This window comes from Kwoniella botswanensis, chromosome 1 (genome assembly GCF_036426115.1).
Source record: "Kwoniella botswanensis chromosome 1, complete sequence".
Lineage (NCBI taxonomy): Eukaryota > Fungi > Basidiomycota > Tremellomycetes > Tremellales > Cryptococcaceae > Kwoniella > Kwoniella botswanensis.
The window spans coordinates 2066585-2089868 of NC_088599.1; the positions used below are offsets into that span (position 1 = coordinate 2066585).

Below are 23284 nucleotides of genomic sequence, written 5' to 3' on the forward strand. Positions count from 1 at the left end.
CAAAATAAAATAATACACACGGACGAACACGAATTGTGAACGCTATACCAACCACCAACACACAGATACACAACAAAAGCGCACATACCTAAATCCCTTTACATGTTCCCCAAAGATCATCAAATCATAAACCATTGAGCATCTCACTTTACCCGGTTCATCTCATCATCTATCATCTTATTCGTATCTTGTAATCTTGGAACCAAGAGTATCTTGATCATCTCTCACTCCATCTCGAGAGAATAACTCATCCGACTGGTTAGAAAAGGAGAATAGCAAGCAAGAGGTATCAGGTGGTCTCGTCGAGGTTGGCCGGGTATACCGAGACTCAAGGTGAGATTGCCATCAGAGGGAGTGTGCTCCTCCTACCATTGGTGAGTTATGAATGCCATTCCATCGATTCACCCTTCTCGAATCATCCTATACCATCCATATGCAATGCTGACATCATCGTAACCATCTTACGCTACAAAGACTTCACCAACGGAGGTCACAGTCGTTGAAGGAGGAAAATCAATCTTCTATCCGTCTACCCTCTCCTCTCAACACGACCTCGTACCTCGCCCCGAAATCACGTCGGTGTAGCTCGATCAAGAAGCATCCTTCCAGAGGGACAGAAGAAGATCCCTACCACACACAGGTAAGCGTTGTAAGATGTGACATTCTGTCTTCTTGAAGAAGTAGGCTTACCATCCATATACACAATATAGGCATCATGTCGAACCCATACCAACAATCCAACGGGTATAACCCCGCCCAACTGAATCCAGCTTTATTCGCCTCCCTGACCAACCAGAACCAACAGGTGCAAAATCCCCATCCCACCCTCAATCTCAATCAGACCCCGATGCAACCCCAACAAGGTAACATCAATATGAATCCCGCGCAAGCACAACAGAAAAGTGCAAATGATCTGAATGGCGCATTGCAGAATATTATGTTACCCATGTTCAACAGGTTACAAGGTCAAAATGTAGCTAGGATGGAACAACAAAGAATGGGTATAAACCCCCAACAACAACAGCAGCAGCAACAGCCAAACCAACAGCAACAGCAGCAGTTTCAAGGTATGGCTCAACAGATGAATATGGCTGGACTACCTGGTATGAGCATGAACATGAATACGAATATGATGAATCACCAACAACCTCAACAACCCCAACAGCCTCAGCAGCAACAGATGTATGGCCAACAACCACAACAGGGCTATAGTATACATTCGCAACAGCAAGGTTTAGCACTGCAACCTAATCCTTCTCAGCAGCAACAGCCTCAACAACAACCACAGCAACAACAGCAACAACCGCAACAGCAGATGCAGAATTTACAAGGGATGAATATGGGCATGTTGGGCGATTCAGAACAAGGTAGGCGACTGATGTTGTCAAAGTGAGTTACATTTTTTCGTCGATCTCAATCAGCTCTCATCGTCGTGAATCATTCCTCTACCTACTCATCCCATCAAATATCCTCCTAGTTTGCTTGACGTCATCCACTCCCATCCAGTTAATGCAGACGCTGATCAATCATATTCCCACATAGCATGTTATCCCAAGCGACCACCGGTACCCATCCACCAGTTCATGGTCAACAACAACCACCTCAGCAGCAGCAAATGCAGATGCGACCACCTCTTCAGCAACAGCAACAGCAACAGCAACAGCAACAGCAGCCACAGCCGCAAGCATCTCAGCAAGCGATACAGTTGCAACAAGCTGCCAACCTGAACAATATCAACCCACAAATTGCCGAGCTGTTCCGAAACAGACCTGATCTCGCACAAGCTGTGATGAAGAAACATGGTGGTAATGCCCAACGTGCGATGGAAGATATGCAACGTACCGTCGACATGATGACCAATGCTCAGCAGCAGCGAGCCAGAGAAGCGCAAGCTCAATTGCAGCAACAGCAACAACAAGTTCAACAGCAGCAACCGCAACAGCCTTTACAACAACAGCCGATCGGTGTTGGGATCAATGGTCAGATGGGTATAGGGATGGGCTTCCCCGGTCAAATGCCCAATCAGCAATCACAGCAACCTCAACAGCAGCAACAGAGACCACCTTCCCAGCAGATGCAACAGCAACAACCCCAACCGCCCCAACAACAAGTACCTCAACAGCAACAACCCAGAATTGTCTCTGATAATGGTCAATTCAATATGGCTCAAGGACAACAAGGCAACCAGTACGCGAACACGTTGTCGCAGTTGGAAGCGGTAAGCCCATCCATAATCTTCATATGTATTCAAGCTGATTAGGCATATTCTTTTTCCAGCTTCAACAGATGAAGGAACGTCAACAACGAAGCGGACTGAAAACACCTCAAATGCAACAACCTGGTTTACCTATGGCGTCACCTCAACAACCTGTACCCAATGTCAATGCCAGTGCTCCTCAAGCAGGTTTGGGTGTAAATCTGAATCAGCCATATCAAATGTTACAGCAAAACCTTCCTCAACCGCAAGTTCAACCAGGTCAACGACAAACCCCTCAAATGGCTCAACAGCAACTTGTCTCACAACCTCAGAGACCTCAACCACAACCACATCAATCTCAGTCAGCGCCTACCCAATCGACCCCCCAGATGCAAACCCCTAATCTTGCATCTGGTTCGATGGCTCCTCCACCAGCGAATACGAGTGGTGGACCCAGCAGAACGCAGTACTTTGAGCAGATTCCTCTTTGGCCAAACGATAAACTCACTAATGCCACATCGTTAATCGCCAAGAAGTTGTTCGAGAGTTTACAATCTGGTAGTTCTGGTGCGAATGAGCAGATGAGTAGATATCATCTATTATTGCTGGTTGCCGAGATCAAGAAACGAGGTTTGATCATCCCTCAAGATGCTCTTACTGTTGCTACCGCTTTGTAAGTCAATCTTCTGATCATCTTGTAATAGAGCGCTGATACGATGGGATTCTAACTTGCGTAGTATGCAAGCGCCTAATGCGACTCAGGCGTTGATGGCTATGGATCCTAACGCTTTACGCCAAATAGCCCAAGGCAATATCGATCGGATCATAGGTGCTCAAGAACAGACTCGAAGTCAAATGCAAGCTCAGAATCAACAGCAGCAAGGTCAACAAGCCCAGCAAGCCCAGATGCCTACTCAGCCTCAACATACTAGACAACGTTCATATCAGGGACAGGGACAACCATCTCAACAGGGAAGCCAAAATAATCCTATTGAGTTGATCACGCCAACTATGAACCAGATGGTGCTTCCGCAACAATTCTCCACTCCAGTTCAACAGAATGCGGCACCTCAACAACAACAAGCTCAACAACAGCAACAGTTCGTTCCTCAGCAGCAACAACAATGGGCACCTGGCGCTGTTCAACAAACACAGCCTCAGCCACAAGCGCCTGCTGCACCTGCCCCTGCCCCACCTTTGATGGGACTCGAATCGATGAATCTACCGGAAGAGAATTTCTGGCATACATTGAAACAGATCCACCCAACTGTCAATGTACAGAACCCGGTTATCGAAGGTAGAGCTTTGAACTTGTACAAGCTTTTCCAGATTGTATTGAAGAACGGTGGAAGTGCGAAGGTGAGCATGTCCCTCTTATTGATTGCGATGAGATCAATGCTGATGTGTCATGTGAACAGATCGACCCATCGAGGTGGACGATCGTGGCTGGTCAATCAGGTCTCGCTCCTGAGCCTCTGCAAGCCAACGGACCGCAACCGCTTATCTCAACGCCTAATGCCGCTCAGCAAGCTAGAGCATGTTATGCTCAAGTTCTCCAACCGCTTGAAAATCTGTTTATGGCGAGAATTCAGCAAAGTCGTCAGAATGTCGGTCAGGCGCAACAACAGGTTCAAGCTCAACAACAACCTATGCAGCAAGTTCAATCTCAGCAGCAATTCCAACAACCTCCTGTACAACAGAATCCACAGCAGGTCAAACCTAGTCCTCAGATCCATCAAGGGCCTCTGTCCAACTCACAGAGCCAAGTACCTCAATTGAGCGAACAACAAAAGAGGTTCTTGGAAGCCGCTAAAAACGCTGGACCAGGTACAGGTACATTGGAAGGATTGGCTCAGCAGGTCACTCAGCAAAGTCAACCTGCTTCAACGCAACAAACTCCCAATGTTCCTGCACCTGATACAGCACCACAACAAGCTCAATCGCAGAGTCAAGGACAAAGTGGTAATGTCAAAGGCAACCCGCTCAAGATTTACGAGTTTATCAAAACTCAGGAAACCCAAGTCCGAGCTAAGCTTGGTGAGTATGTGTATTATTCAGCGTTGACGCAATAGCTGACAGAACGTATCATACAGAGAAAAACCCTTCGATCCCTTCTGTAGACAAAGAAGCTTACAGGAATGAGTTGGCACAATTGTTGCCCATCATCAGAGAGGCTGAACAGAGAGTACCCATGTTTTTGATGATGATGAAAGAGATGGGCGCTCCTGAGATGTCTGCTGGGCCGCAAATCGTTTCGATGGTGAGTAGCACTGTATTCCTCCTATCGATAGTAGGTTCAGAGCTGAGGCCAGCTGGTCAATGTAGTACACCTCCGCTCTATACGCCAGCACGGCAGCTGAATCTGATCGATACATCCTCAACGTATCAGATCTGCATCGAATCAGATTAGGATTAGGACAACTTATGGCGAGAGCTCAATCAATGTTCAGAGCTTTAACCGATAAACCTGGTGGTAACATGTTATTGAAGGAGATGAACACCGCATTGAATAAAGCGAAACTTCAATTTATCGCTCAAAATCAAGCTCAAGCTCAAAGCCAATCTCACGCCCAATCACAATCTCAACCACAACCACATCCGCAAGCGCCATTAACTGGGAATCAAAATTTGGCTCAACAACCTGTTGGCAGCTCACCAGCTAATATTGTCGAAGCTATCGCCGCTCGACATAAATCCCTCAGAGTAGAGGACCTCAAACCGCCTCCCGCCAAACGGGCGAAAGGGGCTAAAGGATCACCTGCTACGCCATCTGGCACTGGTCAAACCCCCGAGGCCAAGACACCTGCGATGTCGAATGTGGATTCACCGGGCTCTGTCAAGAAGAGTGGCGGAAAGAGGAAAAGACAATCTTCCAATGCGGTCAGCTCTGCCACTGCTCTTCAGAACGTCGTGTCGTCGAATTTGAAGACTCCCAAAGATCTGATGGCCGAGGTCAAAGAGTCGATGTCGAAGGTTTCCAAACCATCGCTTGCTCCGGGTGCATCCACCACCGCTGCTGGTACTTCTGCGACCTTGAATGCGCTGGGTATCGACCTGACACCGAACGAAATTGTTAACCAAGTTGAGTTGGATCAAAATAAGACTTTCTTCGATAATCAAACTCAACTCAACCTGGCGGCTGGCATATTACCTTATCAATCGTCTTCATCCTCTTCAACGACGATCATGAGTAATCAAGAGGAAAACAATCTGATCGCTGGATTACCATTAGATACGTGGCAGATCTTCACTCAGGCCTATGAGGCTTTCCAGGCTTCGCAATTGCAAGCTAACCAGGTACAATCACAAGTGCAACCCGGCAACGGTAGCCAGAATGGGATAATACCTCCAACTACCATCGACAATACAATCTTGGGTGTTCGTCTAAATGGTAACGGGAATGGTATTGTCACCGGAGGGGGAGGGAAAGACGATCTTTTCGAACAATTCATTGATGTCACTCAACTTACCGAGGAATTACCTACTCCCGAATTGTTCAGAATCAACTCGAATCTTTTGGATGGAGGAGGAGAGGAAAGTGATAATTCACCTGAATCAATCAAAACCGTCGCATCCACCAATGTACCTTTGGTTCCCATCTATACTTCTTCTGGTTCTACTTCCAATCAAAACATTGAACAACCCAATGGTAATGATGATAAACTCAATCGCAACAACAATAACAACAACCACGGAATTGCCAATTTTGCCTTGGGATCGGACAATATTGTGAATGTTGGTGATGATTACTTAGGTGGTAGTTCGGGTATGAATATGGCTACGGGACTTATGATGGGAAGTGAAGAGAGTGGGATGTATAATGGAGGGATATGGTGGGGGAATGTAAATGTAGCTGGTGGTGGGAATGAAGCTTATTGAGGTACTACGTGGATAAGATTTCAAAAGAAGGAAGAAAAGCATTCGTTGATGAGGCATCGGTTGGAATTCTAATTGGGTAACGATTTGGAAATGATCTTTCATTTGTCATTTGTTCATGTTTCATCGTACGTACGTGGTCATGATTGAGGAAATTACTGGAATAGTTTAAATTGGGATCCATCATAGCTAATTAGACGATTATCGTCAGTTCACATTTGATCTCTATCTTTCTTTTACTCACAACTTACAGGTGGGGTGTAACATTTATAACTTGATTTTCTTTGGATTTGGGGAATACGTTTTATGGTTCATCACATATTCATAATATATATATTCCATATCATCAATTATTGTTATTATAGTGTACAACAGAGAGACGGTCAATCATGTATATTTTCTTGAGCTGGTTCTTTTGCAATAGATCCTTCGATACGATATACCATACATACATTGAACATCATGTACAGACAGGTACTACTTTGATTATACTTACATTCGATTTTGACTGATTGTCCTTGGTTATATATCATCAACCTTCATATACACTGAATGATCATCTTTTCAATGCTCAATGATCAATGCTCAGCTCTAGCAACTTCTTCAATCCCATCCTCTTCTACCAAAAATCCATCCAACACTTTTCTTTTGACAATCTTCCCATCCCTCGTCATACCCTCATTAGAGGTAGATGAACTGGAACCGGGTGGTCTAGGTAATCCACCAGGTTTAGTGTGATTCATCCAATCCAATTCCCATATTTCTTTACTATTTACTTTCAATCTTTTCTTCGGATCTCTCACCAACAGTTTATCAATCACCTCTTTGACTTGACTCGTACAACTCAAATCGCGAGGATAGGTGTATTCACATTTAGCGATTTTCATCATTCTTTTTCTACTTCCCCCTCGGATTTTAACTTCAGCTTGTCCAATTACACTTCCGGAGGGATCATCATCACGATCAAAAGGTAATTCACCAACTACCAACCCATACAAAACCACTCCCATAGCCCATGAGTCCGTCTCTCTCCCATCATACGGTTTACCCATGATGATCTCTGGTGCAGCGAACGATTCGGATCCACATCGAGTTTGAAGTAATGGTGAAGAAGTGGATATGAATCTGGATAAACCGAAATCTGTCAATTTGATCAAAGGTGCGTTGGTCGGTAGGAGTTGGAGGGGGATAGAATCGGTCGATGTGGGTGGGAGAGTGAATGGGTTGATGGTGAATAAGATATCTGAAATAACTTAAATTAGCTTATTTTGCAATATTACATCTATCGTTAAAGGAAGGCTAAGAACTGCCAATGTGATATATGCAGATATCGAACATCAACTTACTCTCCAATTTGATATCCCTATGAACCACTCCGACTTCATGTAGCCACCCCACCGCTCTAGTGAGCTCACTGAATATCCTCCTTATAAAACCTTCACCATCTCGATCCCATCCATTCTCATCTCCTGACGAAGGAGTAGGAGAGGGAAGTAACATTCTTTTCCTATTTTCTTCACTCGACATCAAATCGAACAATTCACCTCCTCTGAGCTGTTCTAAAACCAACACATGGTGTGTAGGGGTTGTAAAGCTGTCCAGGTACGATACAATCGAAGGGTGTGAAATATGTCTCAACACTTCTACTTCTCTCAAGAATGATATTCGAGTTCGTGAATCGGTTAAAGATAATTGTCGATCCATCAATTTCAATGCGGCTATCCTCCCTTCACTGTTGCTCTTGTCTTTGGCATTGTCGGAGTCGGATAAAGGTATGGCAGACCATACAGCTGAAAAGGCACCTTCACCTAATTTGCTAATTAGCTTCCACCCCTTCCTCTTACTCTTCTTATCTTCCCCTTCAGTTTCTTGGTCGTCTTGATGTTCAGGTCCCACTATATCTCCCGGCTTACATCCTACACCCTCCTTAGCTTGACTATGTTCTCTCTCCAACTGCTGAGAGTCCCTTCTCCCATGACCCATCCTATTCTTAGTTGGCGTAGTATACTGATTGACATCAGGTAAAGTAGGCAAAGTAGCTAGCGGTTCATTCATCTGATTACTCTTTAGGAATCTCGAAGTCGCCGGTGAATAATTCGTCGAGGTCGGTGTACCAGGTATGGAAATCGAAGTAGGATTGGAGACAGAACGTAATCTGGAAGTAGTGCTTATCTCTTCGAAACCGAATTTCAAATCGTCCCTAATGGGTAATCCAGAATAATTACTAGGTGTATATCCTTGACTTGATGGAAAAGGAGACGTGAGATCTATCGATCCTCTTCCAGAACTACTTTCTGCCCACGCGGAAGTTCGTTCCTCACGCTGAGTCTGACTGGGTCTTCTGGTGGGCACACTTGCCGATCGATCTTCGTTCTTGGACATTCCCGAGGGTAATCCCCGGCCGAGTTTTGCAGCGTTAGGCAGAGCCCTCGGGGGGATAGGTAACGAATCTTTGGTCGATGAGGAGAAGAACAAGTCGGTTTTCGAGCTTGAGCTCAACGATGGAGAGATTAAAGGTGTCGTAGCGGAGAGGTAATCATCCCTTGTTGAGGTTGCAGATAACACACTCGCATTGGAGCTGGAACGATCTCGATTCTGAGGTGCGGGTACACTAAGTTGAGCTGAAGCTGAGTGATGCGATGAAAGTGGGACATGCGATGACGATGCCCATGGTCTACTTGGGTCATTGAGGTGGATGGGGGAAGGGTTAGGTGTGAGTGAGTCAAGGGATGATTGCCTGGAGCTTCCTTCAGGTAAGTCTGACGAACCATAAGCCATTGCTGCTGCTCTAGCAGCTGGGCCTGCGAGGCGCCTCGTGTCAAGATGAAGTCGCTCGGGAGAGAGAAAGATCGGAGCGGCCTTGATTCGGCGAGTGGGACTCGTTGGTTCAGGTGATGCTTTAGGAGAAAAGTATTCTGGTGGTCCATCTAAAGGTGTGGGATGCGCGAATAATGCTTTGGGCGAGGTAGACAGTTGTTCATGATGATCTGAAGGAGAAGTGGACGGCTGTAGGTTTATAGGAGGAGCAGTCGGTCTCGCTTTCGATGGTGTTGGAAAAGCCGTTATTGGACTATGTCACCACAGCAACCGACTTATCAGTACCAGTTGCATGATGTGCTAATAAACTGATACACACTTCAGATCCCCTCCTCCTACATATGCTTTTATCATCTCCCATTCGTTCGAGCTCTTGGCTTCACTCGTACCTAGTGAAGCGAGCGATTCCATCGTGAGGGTTCCACTTGTCTGCTGACGAAGCTCAGCGAGAGCCGAATCTGAAAAGGTGCTTGGTAGAGGTACTCGGAAAGGATCGAAATTTCGACAAACGATGAATGCCTCTGATATCCAGTATTGGAGAATAAGCTTAGTTGAAGGTTTGTTAAGACAGACGATACTCACCACCACTACCTTTTCTACTACTTCTAGGTTTCCTCACCCATACACCACCCCTTCTCCCTTTAAGATCGTACCCATCTTTTCCGGCATTAGAAGATACAGTTTCATCAACTTCCATTTTGCCATCCTTCAAATCCTGATCTATTTCATCCTTTTCCGAAAGGTCAAATTCTTCATACTCCTCTTCGCTGGACGATGGGCCGGGAAAGAAACACCTCAGCTGTGATGCTAACAAGGCAGCTTGAGGGTCCAACGGCGATAAGAAGATTTTGAATATGAGTGTGGAATGGGGAGCGAGAAGGGTGAGGGAAAGCGTGATTGCCTGAAAATGAAATAAGAATGATGAGATGAGTTCCGCTCATTGCCAAGGAGTTCATGACTCACCGCTAAGAGAAGCTGTGAATGTAGATAAGCATCTAAATCGTGAACACCAGTGACTACCAATGATCACGCCCTCATCAGCTCGCATCATTTCAAGTAACTCCACTGATAGAATATATGCACATACCATCCGGAGCACCATCACAAACTACCAAGTCCGCTTTCCTTCCTCCCAGAGCATCTAGCACCAGTGGAATAGTCGAGGGGAGGGTAATATCAGTTTGAAGGATCGTTATATTGGGTAAACGTGCCTTTAATCATCAATACGGATCGACAACTCGAGATTAGCCTTATCTCTGATTATAAATGTCAGCGTAGGGAGATGTAACGTACCATAGGTTGTAAATCGACTGAAACTATCTTCCGTCCTTCATCTGTAAGCTTCTGACCCAAAACCTGACTCCAACTTCCTGGAGCCGCACATAGATCCACGGCGGTCTGTACGCCAGTAAACAAGTCGAATTCTTCGTCTAGATGTAAGAGCTTGTATGCTGATCTGGCTCTGTAGCCTGCTGATTTGCCTAGTCGGTAGTAGACATCTCTATGGTCTATGGATGATTTGGAACTTGGCATGATGGAGATGTAATGATAGAGGAGCCATTCGAGGGAAGTGAGGTGATTTGATAGGGCGCAGATCGAATGGACAAGATTATATTATCGTCGATCTAGGGGTGAACTAGGGATAGTCAACGTAGACTATGGTTGATTGCCGATAGTGCTGGATGTGTCGATATTATAAGGATGATAATAGAGTGATAAGAATGAAAGATGAACGAAAGATGAATGACAATATGAGGATCTGAATAGGAATGAACAGTTGAACCGCGATAACTGGGAGTGACTGGAGTTTAATTTGGTTGATCCGCCGGTAAGATCTACGAGCAATCCGTTTTCATATCGATGCGAAAACACACCTTGCTATCGACATGCAGCACAGTGCTATCTGAAACCAACCCAAGCATGCGTTCAGTGAGAGAAGAAGGTCTCAAAGCTGATCTTCACTCAATCAGGAAATGAAAGTGGCTCGTTAGAATTAATGTTGAATCAACATCTGCCGAGAATCCGGTTTGATCGCATCAAGAGGGTATACGAGTGACACTACACGCACGCACAGACGAGCACAGCACTCTACTCTCACATGAGCTGGCGCTTTGCCCGATAGAGGACAGATGAGTATGATGGGATCCACGATACTGTGTGCTGTGATTATAGTCAAAGTTGTGATTATACATGCTTACACCGTCTACCGCCGCTTCACTATGAGAGATTCATCATAACGATGGATGCGTGACTACCTGTTCTTCTTGACTTCTCCTGCTGGTGATGGCGGTACGATCGGACCAGGTGGACCTTCCAACCATGCTACCACTATATAACCTATCAGGACGAGGTTCGCTGCTATGATAGCTGCGATGGCAGAGGCGATGGTATTTCCTATTATTCACACAAAGCGAATCAGCACTCTTTTATCCTCGATTGTTAATACCCTTTGCAAATATTGGTATACTTGTTACACTCGTACTTTAGCTCACCTTTTGTAAAGTATGTTAACACCGTAAAGTATGTTCCGATGGGTGCTACTGCCATCAATACAGCGAAAATGATGAGTTTATAGAGGACGGCGCTGAGCAGCAGGAACACAAGGTCAGCTGGCTGGCTCCTTTCAGATGGTAGTTCGACTACCACTGCTGTCAATAGAGCAGTCATGGTAGCAAAATATACTGTCCGTTGAGGTTCTACACTCACGGTTGGACCGTCTCAGCTGGACTCGCTGCCATTTTACCTGTTGAGACTGGGTTGACCATGGTGAAATGAGTGAGGTGAGACCGTAATTTCAGTTGCAAGTCGGGTGCAGTTTAGTGGAAGGAGATGCAGAACGATTCGGTGGTCGCTGTGCGCTCTCTGACTTTCTGTTTATGGGATGTACAGGTCTGATGCAAGTAGTACCCGTAGAGATATGTATAAACAATTTGGAAATGGAAGTAGACGATATTCTTCTGACAGATATAAGATGAACAGTGCCTGGATTCATCATAATCCATCCATACACAACCAGCAACAACAACATCAACTCATCGAATTCCCCATTTTCATCTACATCTATCTTCATCTTCACGATCCCCTGACTTGCTCTTTCTATACCCCAGACGAGAGAAGCGCCATGGCTTCCTCAGAGATACGGCGTATAGCGCTCGCCGACCCACATTCCTCCTACCCACCGAGGTTCGTCGTCGGAGGTCAGGTCTCTCAAAATGTCTCTGGTGATGTGAAGATGTACGAGTGGAGGAGGGAGGTGAGTGAGATTTCCTCTACATAAAAGTAGATCTTGTACTGAAGCATGCTCATCTGTCGTAGAAAGGAGAGATGGGCATGGTCGGACTACAAACTGATGTCGGACAAATACGAGTAAGCAGCTCTTCTCCAACGATGATTCCTGATCTTACTGACATCAATATTGGACTCAGTCAATGGCATGGTCACCTCTCCCCACTCATCGAAACATACTAGCTACAGGTCTAGCAACCGGTAAAACTGTCCTCCTCTCTCTATCACCTTCAACCCTCTCACTCCCACTGTCTTCCTCGTTATCCTCACCCGCATCAACCATCGCAACTTTGAACGTCAAGTATTCCCGACCCGTAACGTCCATCGCATTCTCCTCACTTGACTCCAACTACCTCGCAACAGGATACGAAAAACATCGATCCGAATATTCTTTACTCATATGGGACATTGCAGATGCTATCTCCGCATCGGGTATACCTCCAGATGGAGAGAAGGAATGGGAAAGACCATCTATAGACAATCGTCTGGAAATCACAAACTTGACTGCCAAAATCAATATTTCTTCGGAACCTAGACATATTCAACATTATTGTCCATCCGAAAACGTGAATTCTCTTTCGTTCTTAACCAACTCTATTAATCAGTTATTGGCCTCAGTGAGCGGTAAGACTATAAGGTTATATGATTTACGATCACCTTCTCCACCTTCTCAATCACAAAATCAGACGCAGGCCAGCTCACCAGGTGCTCAAGGATCGACAGTAATTGGATCAAGTAGTCAATGGACCACTCGAGCTGTTAATGGTCTAACACCCAATCCATCTACACAGAAGGAAGAACTATTCGCAAGTTATGAGATCATCCTGGCTGGAGCCAATACCCATTCAATAGTTAGATTATGGGATGTTCGGAAACCAGGATATGAGATTTTGAATTTTGACGTAGCTGGAAGTATCGTTGGCTTAGAATGGAAGAAAGGCAATAATGATGGATTGTTGGGAGTGGGTACGAGAGATAAAGGTGTAGGAGTATGGGAGATCATAGAAGGGAAGAGAGTAGAGGATGATAAAGTTGTTGAAGAATGGGTGACATTGGGTGGTATGAGGCAGAGTGAGTTAGAATTATTAATACTTTATTTAATCATCTTTGCGATATACCCCATCCCTCTTGTTTGTAATGACATTATGTTGAGCTGACCCTTCTTGATTCGCTTCAGTCGTCAAACCCAGACAGAACTTGCATTCCTTCACATTCGCTCCCTCAGAGCAAGGTCAAGGGGACGTCATGTTCGTCCTGAAAGATGGAACGATCGGCATAGGGCCAATAGGAACGGCGCCGGTGGTATGTTACCCTCATACGCTTTCACCCCCTATTTTCCATACAATCTGACGATCATCTTCTTGCTCTGTAGTTCGCTGGAGGACCCCAAGGTGACGTCGCAATCTGTGCACCATCCTTACGAGTCCTGAACCCCGATGAAATCTCGGAAAGCTCCACTCCCAATCAGCCTGATTCACCTACCACACCCTTACCTCCCTCGCGCCCCGAGCCAGAAGAAATCGAACCGATCCATCGAGCTAATCGATTCCAACTTGCCCCCGAGCGAGTGACGCAACTGATTGCTGAGCGGTCACGATCTTCTTCCCCTGTACCTCCACCATTACTCGGCTCGACTACACCAGGACCGGATAGAACACCGTTTGGAAGTATCTCTGGTCTGAGGGAATGGTACGAAGGCACGAAAAAGCGGGATTTGGTAGATGATAATGAGCAACTCATAGGTGGCTGGGATGGATGGAGGAGGACATTGGGAAGTGATGTAGGTGTGGTGATGAGACGGAGAGCGATGGAGGGATATGGATTGGATGATGTGAGTAAAGGGCATCCAGTAAGGGTATGTTGAAATACTGATACGAACGGCTGTATAGCTATTACTGAATGCGGCTATAGCTACCAGACATCCAGGTAAAGAGCGTCTAGCAGGAATATGGGAGTTTATTGATCGTAAGTTGACGACCTGAGAGAATATCAATATTGACTGATTAACCCTTATGGTGATTGTAGATCTCACTCATGTCATGTCGCCTTCTCTATCCTCTTACCGAGGCTACAACCTCACTCATCATGGTGTTTATCCCATATGGTTCGGCATACCAAACGAACACAATCAACCTTCATCACCTTCATCAATATATTCAGCTGCAACCTTAACCGATACTCATCCACATTATCATCCACCTTTACGTCAATCATCAACATCTGCGGCGTGGACTTCACTAAAATCGCAATCTGCTACACCCGCACATTCCAGGCAAACTTCCTCACCTATGCCCGGAGGAGGCAGCACAACGCCAGCTACGACTCACCGAGAACGAAAAGCCTCTGATAGAAGGGGAGATACAGAATTGGATAGGGAGTACATCCAAGCTGTGGAAAGTTTGAATGAGAGGCGGAAAGAAGTCGGAGGGATTGGTCGACCGGGGACGGTGAGAGCTGCTGTAGGAGGGGAAAAGATGGAATTGCGGAAATTGATCTTAAGCGTTTGTGGAGAGAATGGAGAGAGTGCGAAAGATGAATTGGATAGGTCAGTTGTACCTACTCTTCAAATATACAGGTCATAAAAGGAATTCATGGAGCTGATAGAGCGTTCAATTCGTTTATAGGTTAGTGACAAGTGGACAAAGGACCAAAGCTGCTTTTAGAGCTTATTTCGCAGGGGATGAAGCTGCTACGATATCGATCCTCATGGCTAGTGAAGGTGGGTCCACAACTTGACACATTGGGAACGCATTGAGATATCATATTTCCACCTTACCCTGGTAAATATGCAATGGGCTGACCTATTGCCGTCTGGTTTGTAGACCAGCATCATCGATTACTCGGTTCGACCATAGCAGGATTTATGACCCAATCTGCGTCTGCTCGAGGATCTGAATTTTTCAATTCCCACTGGCAAGGATTGGTGAACCGTGTTGATGATCCTTTCGTGAGAACTATACTAAGTAGAATAGGTGGTGATGATTGGGAATCCGTCCTGGAGGAAGAAGGGATACCTTTGTTAGATAGGATCGGTGTGGGTGTACAACACCTAGATGATAGGGAGGTGAGTCTAGCATGATTCGTAGACCGTATATAGTCTGAGTTTGTGATTTGGGCTGAGATCATCCGATTGTCGTTGGTAGTTTTCGATATTCCTACGCGGTCGATTATCTAGATTAACCCGTTCCAATTCTCTTCATCTCCTCGCTCTAACTGGACTTTCAGGACCTGGTATATCCCTCTTATCAAGGTATCTAGCTAGAACAGGTGATATACAAACTGTATCGATCTTATCGTGTTTGTTCCCATTAAACAAGTTGACCAAGGATGAAAGACAGATAGTGAAAAGGTGGAGAGAATGTTATAGGGATATGCTTGATTCGTGGGGGATGTGGGGCGAGAGATGTGAGTTTGATGTCAGGTCGGGTGAACTTCAGAGAGCATTGAGTGGTGGTAGTGGAGGGGATGAGGGAGTGGGAGTGGGAAGTATGGGGGAGAGATGTCCTGTGTGAGTAACCTTGCCATTCTAATACACCATTATTACAAACCCCATTTTCCACTCGTCTGTTCTAGTTTGGTCTTCTTTTGTGTCAGTTGTTGCTAATGTGCGATCTCATGATCACAGGTGTAATAACTTGTTGTCGAAAGAGACTGAGAGTAGATTACATCGTAAACACGCTATAAGAGGTAATGTGAATGTAGGATGGCCAAGTGAGAGGGTAAGTAGGACTCAATCTCGAGTCAAACAATGACGAAGGACTGATAAATAATACCCTTTTCTTGGATCAGACTACAACTTGCATGTATTGCTCGGCAGCATTGCCAAGATGTGTGATTTGTGAGTCCGACTATATCACACATAACGCTCTCTTCATGGCACGTCGTTGGAAATTGTAGCGGTGACTGATGATTCGTTGAGCTGAATATGAATAGGCTTGATGCATGTTGATCCACAACGACCACCACCATTGACCGGAGGAGAGGAAGAACATCCTGAACATATTACAGGTGAGTCGATTGTTCATAAAATATCATCGGTCTAAGGGTGGGACTAAGGTCGTATTGAACAGACACGATAGATGCTGCTTATGTATGTTGCCTGACATGTCGACATGGAGGTGAGTGATTCGGTTCAATGTCTCTCTTGTTTGCGGGCTGGCTTAGTATTTCGTATACTGATTTCACCTTTTTTGTCGTTGTATGTCAAAAAGGTCATGCAAGTCATATTTTACCATGGTTTGAAGGTGGATTAGACGGACATGGTTTACCTCATTCGAAATGTCCTGTTATGGGATGTGAATGTGAATGTGCTAGTTTGTAGTGAAACTGACAAAGAAGAAAATGAATGTTGTATCTTACTGCGATGTATAATACAAAATACAAAATAATTAAAGTGATCTTCCCATTCGATCGCACCCTCAATGTTCGCTTGATGGATATCATATTGGATCATATGGAAATCCTATATGTGATTTGGTCAGGCAAAGGTAGCATTCACATTCATCTACATTTATTTATCTTCATCTTAAAATCAGAAATCATAATAGATTAGATTCCGTGACATATATATAATATTCAGGAGAGAAGTAAGAGTATTAATGTGTTGGGTTGAGAAGAGAGAAACAGAAAAATTCGAATTAATAGAAAGGGTATACGAGTAGAGGATAAGAAAGAAAGGAGAGGGAAAGAGGGAAGAATTAACAATTACATCCGTAATTTTGTGAATTCTCAGAATCGATTCTAATCGGATCTGGATAATCGTTGTATCTGAAATCATATATATCAGTATTGAATCCTGATCCTAATATTAAAGATTCAATCATGCCGGATATACAGGTACACTTACAACTCCGTTTCTGCCTCTTGAGCTAAAGCGTTTTTAGCGATAGTTTGGAAAGCCTGTTCGACATTGATAGCCTCCTTGGCGGAAGTTTCGAAATAAGGTATATTCCCTTTGGCTTGACACCATGTCATGGCTCGTTTTTGGGATACCTATCAATCATGCAGGAGGACATGAGCGTGCGACAGACAACAGATGAGGAGTGTGTTAAAAAGATCCGACGATAACCCACCATTCGTTTGGATTCCTCCATATCGATCTTGTTACCCAGTACTACGAATGGGAAGTTTTCGGGGTCGTGTGGTGAGGCCTAATAGGTGTGAGCGTTAGTATGGCATGATTGATGTTTGCGATTCGCTAGGGATAAGAAGAAACATCGAAAGGAGAAAGATGAATGATGAATATCTCCTTCCCTTCCTTCTTTCAACTACTTCATACTTTTATCCTTGCAAAGTCATCCAATCCAGTCCAGAGCTGTCTGCTTCTCCTGTTTTTGAAACCCGCCGATTGGACTCACCTGAACCAAGAATTCATCTCTCCAACCATCCAACGCCTCAAAACTCTTACTACTATTAACGTCGTACACCAATACGCAACAGTCTGCACCTCTGTAGAAAGCTACACCGAGCGATTGGAATCGTTCTTGACCGGCTGTATCCCAGAGCTTACCGGAAATATCACAGTCAGTGAAAAGGCCCATCATAATAATGAAAGGTAGGAAGATAAAAGACATGGCTCACCTGCATGGTAACTACTCTATCGTCAACTACTAATTCCCTAGTTAAGAAGTCGGCACCTTAGCAACATGACCATCAGCGCAATCCACCTATCGAGACTATGTACATGAATCGATGAATGACTCACCGATAGTAGCTTTGTATTGGTTTGAGAATCTCTTGTTGACATATTGGTTCATCAAGGAGGTCTTACCGACACTATCGTGATAATAACAGCGAATTAGCAAGGTTGAGTGAAATCACATAGTCGTTTGATATGGAAAGACAACAGGACAGCGTTGAGATTTGGCTTGATCCTAAAGACATCTATACTACTCACCCAGAATCACCGAGGATGATCACCTATAGGCCAAGAACGTAAGCTCCCATCGATAATACGCCCACACCATTGATATGGGTCGGGTATAGCCCGGAGGAAGCTAAGAAGGCTCACTCACTTTCAACAAGACCTTCTTTCTTGATGCCATTGTGTTGAGGTGGTGGTATGACGAGCGAGTATAGAGTATGAAAGAGTGATGATATATGTATATGTATGGTTGTATGGATGTTGAATTAGGTGGCAAGATGATATGATAATGGATGAGATGATACAACAGGTGGACGGATGTCACAGCGTAGTGTGACAATTACTCGATCGGGTAATCCATCGTTGAGGCTGACATCACTGGATCAACCCGGAGAACGCCGCTCTGTCACAGGATGCATGAATCATGAACCCGGTTATCTTTCACGAGGGAGATAACTCTTCTACATGCACATCGACAATAACTTACTACTACTACTACTCTCATTCCTGCAACTTGGTATCCTCCAGGTCATAAAAACTATACTTGGATTCAACCAGCACCCAAGCAGAGACCAAAGACACGTCCATATAGGCGCTCCCTTGGCATATCTCACCTTAGTTACCTCACGGCCACCATCATGTCATCCCTCGTACACGGACCACCAGAATGGCAGAATACCATCAAAGAGAGGTTGATGGCCAAGCAAGTGGAGAATGAAGTATACAAGGATATCGTAGGTCAATGTGAGTCCAATCTAACTCCTCGACAGTCATACGGAACGTAAGTGAATTGACTGATCTTGTTCACTATGTGCAGATCGCAGGCTGGCTAAAACAGCGAGAGAGTTGAAAGTGCGTAATAGGGCTTTGGCGAAATCCGGTGGTGGACCATCATCAGCTGAGGGGTAAGTTCTCTTACTCGGAGGGGATCATTCCATCTAATACAGAATCTCTATCATGTCGCGTTTGCGTTCCCTCAACACCTAACCTCAAGCAATTTTCGCTGATCAACTCGCCAACTTCGCAGCTCATCAGCCCTTTTATCGCACCTCGATGCCCAACTGACCTCCCTCCGTTCCGAGCTATCCACACTATATCGTACACAAGCGGCATCTCAGAACAAACAGCTCTCCATGGCTGATGCCCTGCGAGATAGAGATGAGGAGGTCAAAGGGTTGAGAGACGAATTGAGGGAATTGAGGGATCAGAGGGATAACGCATATAGGAAAGATAGGGATTGGGAAGAGCGTTGGAGAGTGAGGAATAAAGATATGGAGGTGAGTAAGCATGAGCCGAGTGACTCACACTTTAAGACAATGCTGATATATCATTTTTTGTCTCTTCTCCTTTTTTTTTTCCAACTACTATACTATACCATCCAATACTTTCGATTCCCCGATACCTTGCGTAAATCAATGATCTCACGCAGACACTAAACGATGAACTTCTTTCACTCAATCTCGAACTTTCTTCCCTCTCTCAGCAAAATAAACTCCTAAAAGTGGATAACGCCAACTTACTCCAAAGGTGGATAGATAAGATGAACCTTACTGCCGAGGAGATGAATATCGAATTTGAAAAAGAGCAAAACCAGAATCAAAACAAGGCTATCAAGGAAGATGATGATGATGGCGAAGGAGAAGGGGAAGTACCAATAAGTATATCAGTATCAGGTTCGATGGAGGATCTAAAGGAAGATAACACTCCAACCGGAAACGAAAGGGACAGAGACAAGGGTAAAAGTAAAAGTAAATTGCCAGATAAAGTTCAAACATCATCATCATCATCATCTCAGACACTTAAAACTCCCGCTCTCGATAAACCCAAATCTACAACATCAATACGAGCTAAACTTGCTGCTTCTACGCCCACACCCAGTACAGGTACGAGTAGAACTAGGAATATATCTTCTGCTTCTACTATAAACGTCAAGGAGAAGGAGAAAAAGGATTTTCAATAATGCGGGAAGACAATAATGAGAATGAGAATGAGTCTTCCCGCTTGGACCACGGAGTGGAAGGAGAGGTAGAAGTAGATGAATGGGAAGTGGTGGATGATGAGCAGAATACAATAGGTGTCGACGAAGAGAAGATTAATTCGAATGAAGATAAAGATAAATGTACGAATACCTCGGATGGTGATCAAGATGAGGATGAGGATGAAGATGAGGATGAAGATGAGGATGAAGGTTGGAAAGAAGCGAGGTTGGTTGTATAACTGTACAAATGTAGGACCGTACGAACCTCACACACATGTAAATACCATTGAATGAGGATGCATCACTTCTTGTATTTATAGAATATACAACCGTAGAATCAGATATACCGAATAATGGAGGTGAACACCTCGAAACTCCATGACGTGCATATTTTGACATAACGTAGATGATTTATAATGTGATACAGATGAATCGTACTTTGAACCCTTCCCACAGCCCTCCCACATGATTCAGTACTACTTTCCAAACCGACATACAATCCACATCCACACTCCGTTATCTCCAATCCTTACCTCCTTCCATAGCTATCTTCATCCCAACCTGACTCTTATCAATACTTAAGCTCTTAGTATGAGAATGAGAATGATTATGACTATGAACATTAACATCCTTTATTGGTCCTTCTTTCGCTAATGTTGATTTACCATTCCGATATTGACGTTCTACAATATCCAACATTGCTTTTATCCAATCACCCAACGTCCTCCTCCTGTCCTTCCCAGAGGTCGAACTGAGTTTGTTGGTATGAGCTAAGACAGGTAATTTTCTCAACGTTCGACCGGAAATTTCCAATTCCTATATTCAAAGTTTGAGATCAAATCATCAGCTCAAGAATAAGTAAATACATAATGACGAGATATCCTGGATAAACTTTTATATACATTGAAATCACAAACCACTCACATAACATCTATCAGCCAACGCTGCCAACCCTCCACTATATTTCTGAATCTTATCTTTCCGAATTTCCCACATACCTGAAAAATCTGACGCTCTCCTGTAATCTAACAAATTACGTTTCTTGATCATATCCCGAATCATCATCTCGTCGATACATCCTTTTAGGATTGAATACACTGCTTCGGCTGGTGGGAGAGGGACGAGTTCGGATAAATCCACACGAGATAGGAATGCCTCGTCTAATCACAAAAATAGCAATATCAGTCAGTATGGATGTATTGGGTAATTGTGATTCCGGTCACAAATAGGCTGTTTATAGCGCAGCGAGCTCACCGATTGCATCTAGTAGATTCGACGTAGTCATGACTAACACGTTCTTCCTTATTCTCAATCGATCCAGTTGAGTTAACAACGCATTGACCACCTACACTCAAGATCAGCTTCAATCAGACTCAGGGGACAAGGCAAACCCACTCTCAACGAGTCGGAGGGTTCATTACCCGTCATTGCAGCTGCTCTAGCAGCAGTGAGAGATTCCACCTCGTCTAGAATCCAATGAAAACCTATCAGTTAAGACAGCTTCGCTCGAAGGCGGCATTGATAGGCAAACTGACCTATCATGACCACTACAAATTGTCTATCATCATCCACCTCCTTCGTTATCGTATCAAACAGCTTCTGAACCAATTTCCCAGACTCAGAGAACCATTTGGAGAACAATGAATGCGAGTTGATTTCGATCAATTTGGCTTGTGGATAGCTATATGATTGAAAGATTATCAGCTGAGTGATCCCAATGATATCAGACAGACAAGATGAGCTAAACACTCAACTGACTTTGGTCTCATCCTTATGGCTATCTTTTGAGCTAAAGCGCGACATAATGATGTTTTACCTGTACCCGGTGGACCATGAAGAAGTATCACCCTGATTAACACAGAGTGAGAAACATCGTTAGCTCATGGCAATGTCTGCAATTCGAGATAGGAAAAGGAGGAATCCTCAAAATCACCTATTCCAAGCGATGATATTGGAATCCACTCCTTGGTCAGAAAAGAACGTTGTTGAATAACAGAAATTCAGTAATCGGGATTTCAGATTATCGGAATATATCAAACTACGTAGCATTTTTTATCAGATAGGCTTATACCATCTCTTCCGATTGGGATTTGGACAGTAAACTCACGTTTGCCATAGACCATCTAGTTCACTGGAAGGTAATGATCTCATTGATCCAGCAGTAACAGTATCTTCATCATCGTAATCTACATCACACGGTCACATCAGTATCAGAAACAAGTAACAGAGCGAATCAGATAAGAGATTGAGAGGAAACCCCGCTATAGGCTATAAAAACAAATGATTTTCATTTCAGATATGAAGACAGCTCACCTTCCAATTCATTATTGAAATCTTCTATATATTCATGTCGTTTCGGCTGATAAACATGTATATTCAAATCCGCCTGTTTCGTATCTACCGTACGCTGGTCTGTTCATACCGACTTTCAGCGACCAGAATTGAAGTTGCTAATTAGCTGTGGCCAGATAAGGACGTACCACCTTCCTCTATCCACACTTTTTCTACATGTGCCCCTAGTTCCTGATGTTTATCCCATCCCGATAAATACGATCCCAAGAAGATTTCAGGAACATCCGAAAGAATATGTTCTTTCACCCAGTATACAATCCTTGAATGATCGGATATGCGAGTATCGGGATATAATCGGACCTCGACTGAAAAGGGTAAATCAGATTAGAATTGGTTCTTTCTTGGACCGAGTCGGTTGAGTAAACTCACCATGTACATTGGGATAGTCATCTTCTTCCTCACTCGCTTCTGAAAATCCTTCATCACCATCTTCTTCCTGGTCCATATTCATCCTCTCATCGTCTATCCCAGGGTCTGAACGTCCATTCATCTCATTCTCATGAGCGGTTGTAGAGCACGAAGCTATAGATTGCATCGAATGCGAGGTGGTGAATCCATTGTAAAGCGCTTGAGTGGGAGATCTTTTAGAGGGACTGGTACCGTTCATATGCCCATTCGCTCGAGGTGGAGTAGGAGCTTCGAGTATCGGCATCCTAGTATCGGCTTGACAAAGTGGACTCCAGATCGAAGTCAGTATGGGATGTATAACACAAGAGGAAGAAGGAAGCACTCGAAATCATCTTCCATCCTTGATTTCTTGCATCTTAGCTTTCATTCAACTTTGGGAAACGCGTCCATCTGTTATTTTGATTTTCCCATGTTTCGCGTGGCATCCACACGCAGACTCAGGTAAGAGTAAGGTTCCTAGAGTTTCCGGCGGAAATGAAGTTGACGCTTGATGCACGTCCTCGAACAA

General features: G+C 44.5%; 7 protein-coding genes across 7 annotated transcripts; 3 read left to right on the plus strand and 4 right to left on the minus strand.

Moving 5' to 3' along the window:
* Window positions 1-715: 715 nt before the first annotated feature.
* Window positions 716-6076, plus strand: L199_000806 (uncharacterized protein; the record flags this gene model as incomplete). Its single annotated transcript, XM_064886565.1, has 7 exons — window positions 716-1389; window positions 1543-2218; window positions 2278-2870; window positions 2935-3556; window positions 3616-4234; window positions 4291-4457; window positions 4523-6076. The coding sequence occupies 7 exons, from the start codon at window positions 716-718 to the stop codon at window positions 6074-6076; spliced, it is 4905 nt and encodes a 1634-aa protein (XP_064742637.1).
* A 575-nt stretch (window positions 6077-6651) lies between these two features.
* On the minus strand, window positions 6652-10423 carry L199_000807 (uncharacterized protein; the record flags this gene model as incomplete). The annotated part of the gene is made up of 7 exons (XM_064886566.1): window positions 6652-7316; window positions 7420-9143; window positions 9210-9411; window positions 9473-9791; window positions 9854-9906; window positions 9978-10101; window positions 10184-10423. The coding sequence occupies 7 exons, from the start codon at window positions 10421-10423 to the stop codon at window positions 6652-6654; spliced, it is 3327 nt and encodes a 1108-aa protein (XP_064742638.1).
* A 718-nt stretch (window positions 10424-11141) lies between these two features.
* L199_000808 (uncharacterized protein) lies at window positions 11142-11655 on the minus strand (the record flags this gene model as incomplete). The annotated part of the gene is made up of 3 exons (XM_064886567.1): window positions 11142-11284; window positions 11383-11474; window positions 11597-11655. 3 exons carry the CDS (start codon window positions 11653-11655, stop codon window positions 11142-11144), a joined length of 294 nt encoding a protein of 97 aa, XP_064742639.1.
* A 356-nt stretch (window positions 11656-12011) lies between these two features.
* L199_000809 (uncharacterized protein) lies at window positions 12012-16496 on the plus strand (the record flags this gene model as incomplete). Its single annotated transcript, XM_064886568.1, has 15 exons — window positions 12012-12143; window positions 12206-12256; window positions 12316-13246; window positions 13353-13477; window positions 13548-14006; window positions 14065-14140; window positions 14201-14720; window positions 14800-14894; window positions 14998-15239; window positions 15319-15683; window positions 15801-15894; window positions 15965-16013; window positions 16109-16183; window positions 16246-16293; window positions 16387-16496. 15 exons carry the CDS (start codon window positions 12012-12014, stop codon window positions 16494-16496), a joined length of 3372 nt encoding a protein of 1123 aa, XP_064742640.1.
* A 376-nt stretch (window positions 16497-16872) lies between these two features.
* Window positions 16873-18219, minus strand: L199_000810 (uncharacterized protein; the record flags this gene model as incomplete). The annotated part of the gene is made up of 8 exons (XM_064886569.1): window positions 16873-16942; window positions 17022-17167; window positions 17248-17325; window positions 17533-17679; window positions 17756-17811; window positions 17880-17950; window positions 18072-18094; window positions 18190-18219. The coding sequence occupies 8 exons, from the start codon at window positions 18217-18219 to the stop codon at window positions 16873-16875; spliced, it is 621 nt and encodes a 206-aa protein (XP_064742641.1).
* A 457-nt stretch (window positions 18220-18676) lies between these two features.
* On the plus strand, window positions 18677-19998 carry L199_000811 (uncharacterized protein; the record flags this gene model as incomplete). The annotated part of the gene is made up of 4 exons (XM_064886570.1): window positions 18677-18782; window positions 18856-18943; window positions 19066-19315; window positions 19468-19998. The coding sequence occupies 4 exons, from the start codon at window positions 18677-18679 to the stop codon at window positions 19996-19998; spliced, it is 975 nt and encodes a 324-aa protein (XP_064742642.1).
* A 534-nt stretch (window positions 19999-20532) lies between these two features.
* L199_000812 (uncharacterized protein) lies at window positions 20533-23020 on the minus strand (the record flags this gene model as incomplete). The annotated part of the gene is made up of 11 exons (XM_064886571.1): window positions 20533-20832; window positions 20941-21176; window positions 21271-21361; window positions 21412-21482; window positions 21552-21697; window positions 21775-21864; window positions 21950-22054; window positions 22124-22202; window positions 22330-22428; window positions 22497-22673; window positions 22738-23020. 11 exons carry the CDS (start codon window positions 23018-23020, stop codon window positions 20533-20535), a joined length of 1677 nt encoding a protein of 558 aa, XP_064742643.1.
* Window positions 23021-23284: the final 264 nt, after the last annotated feature.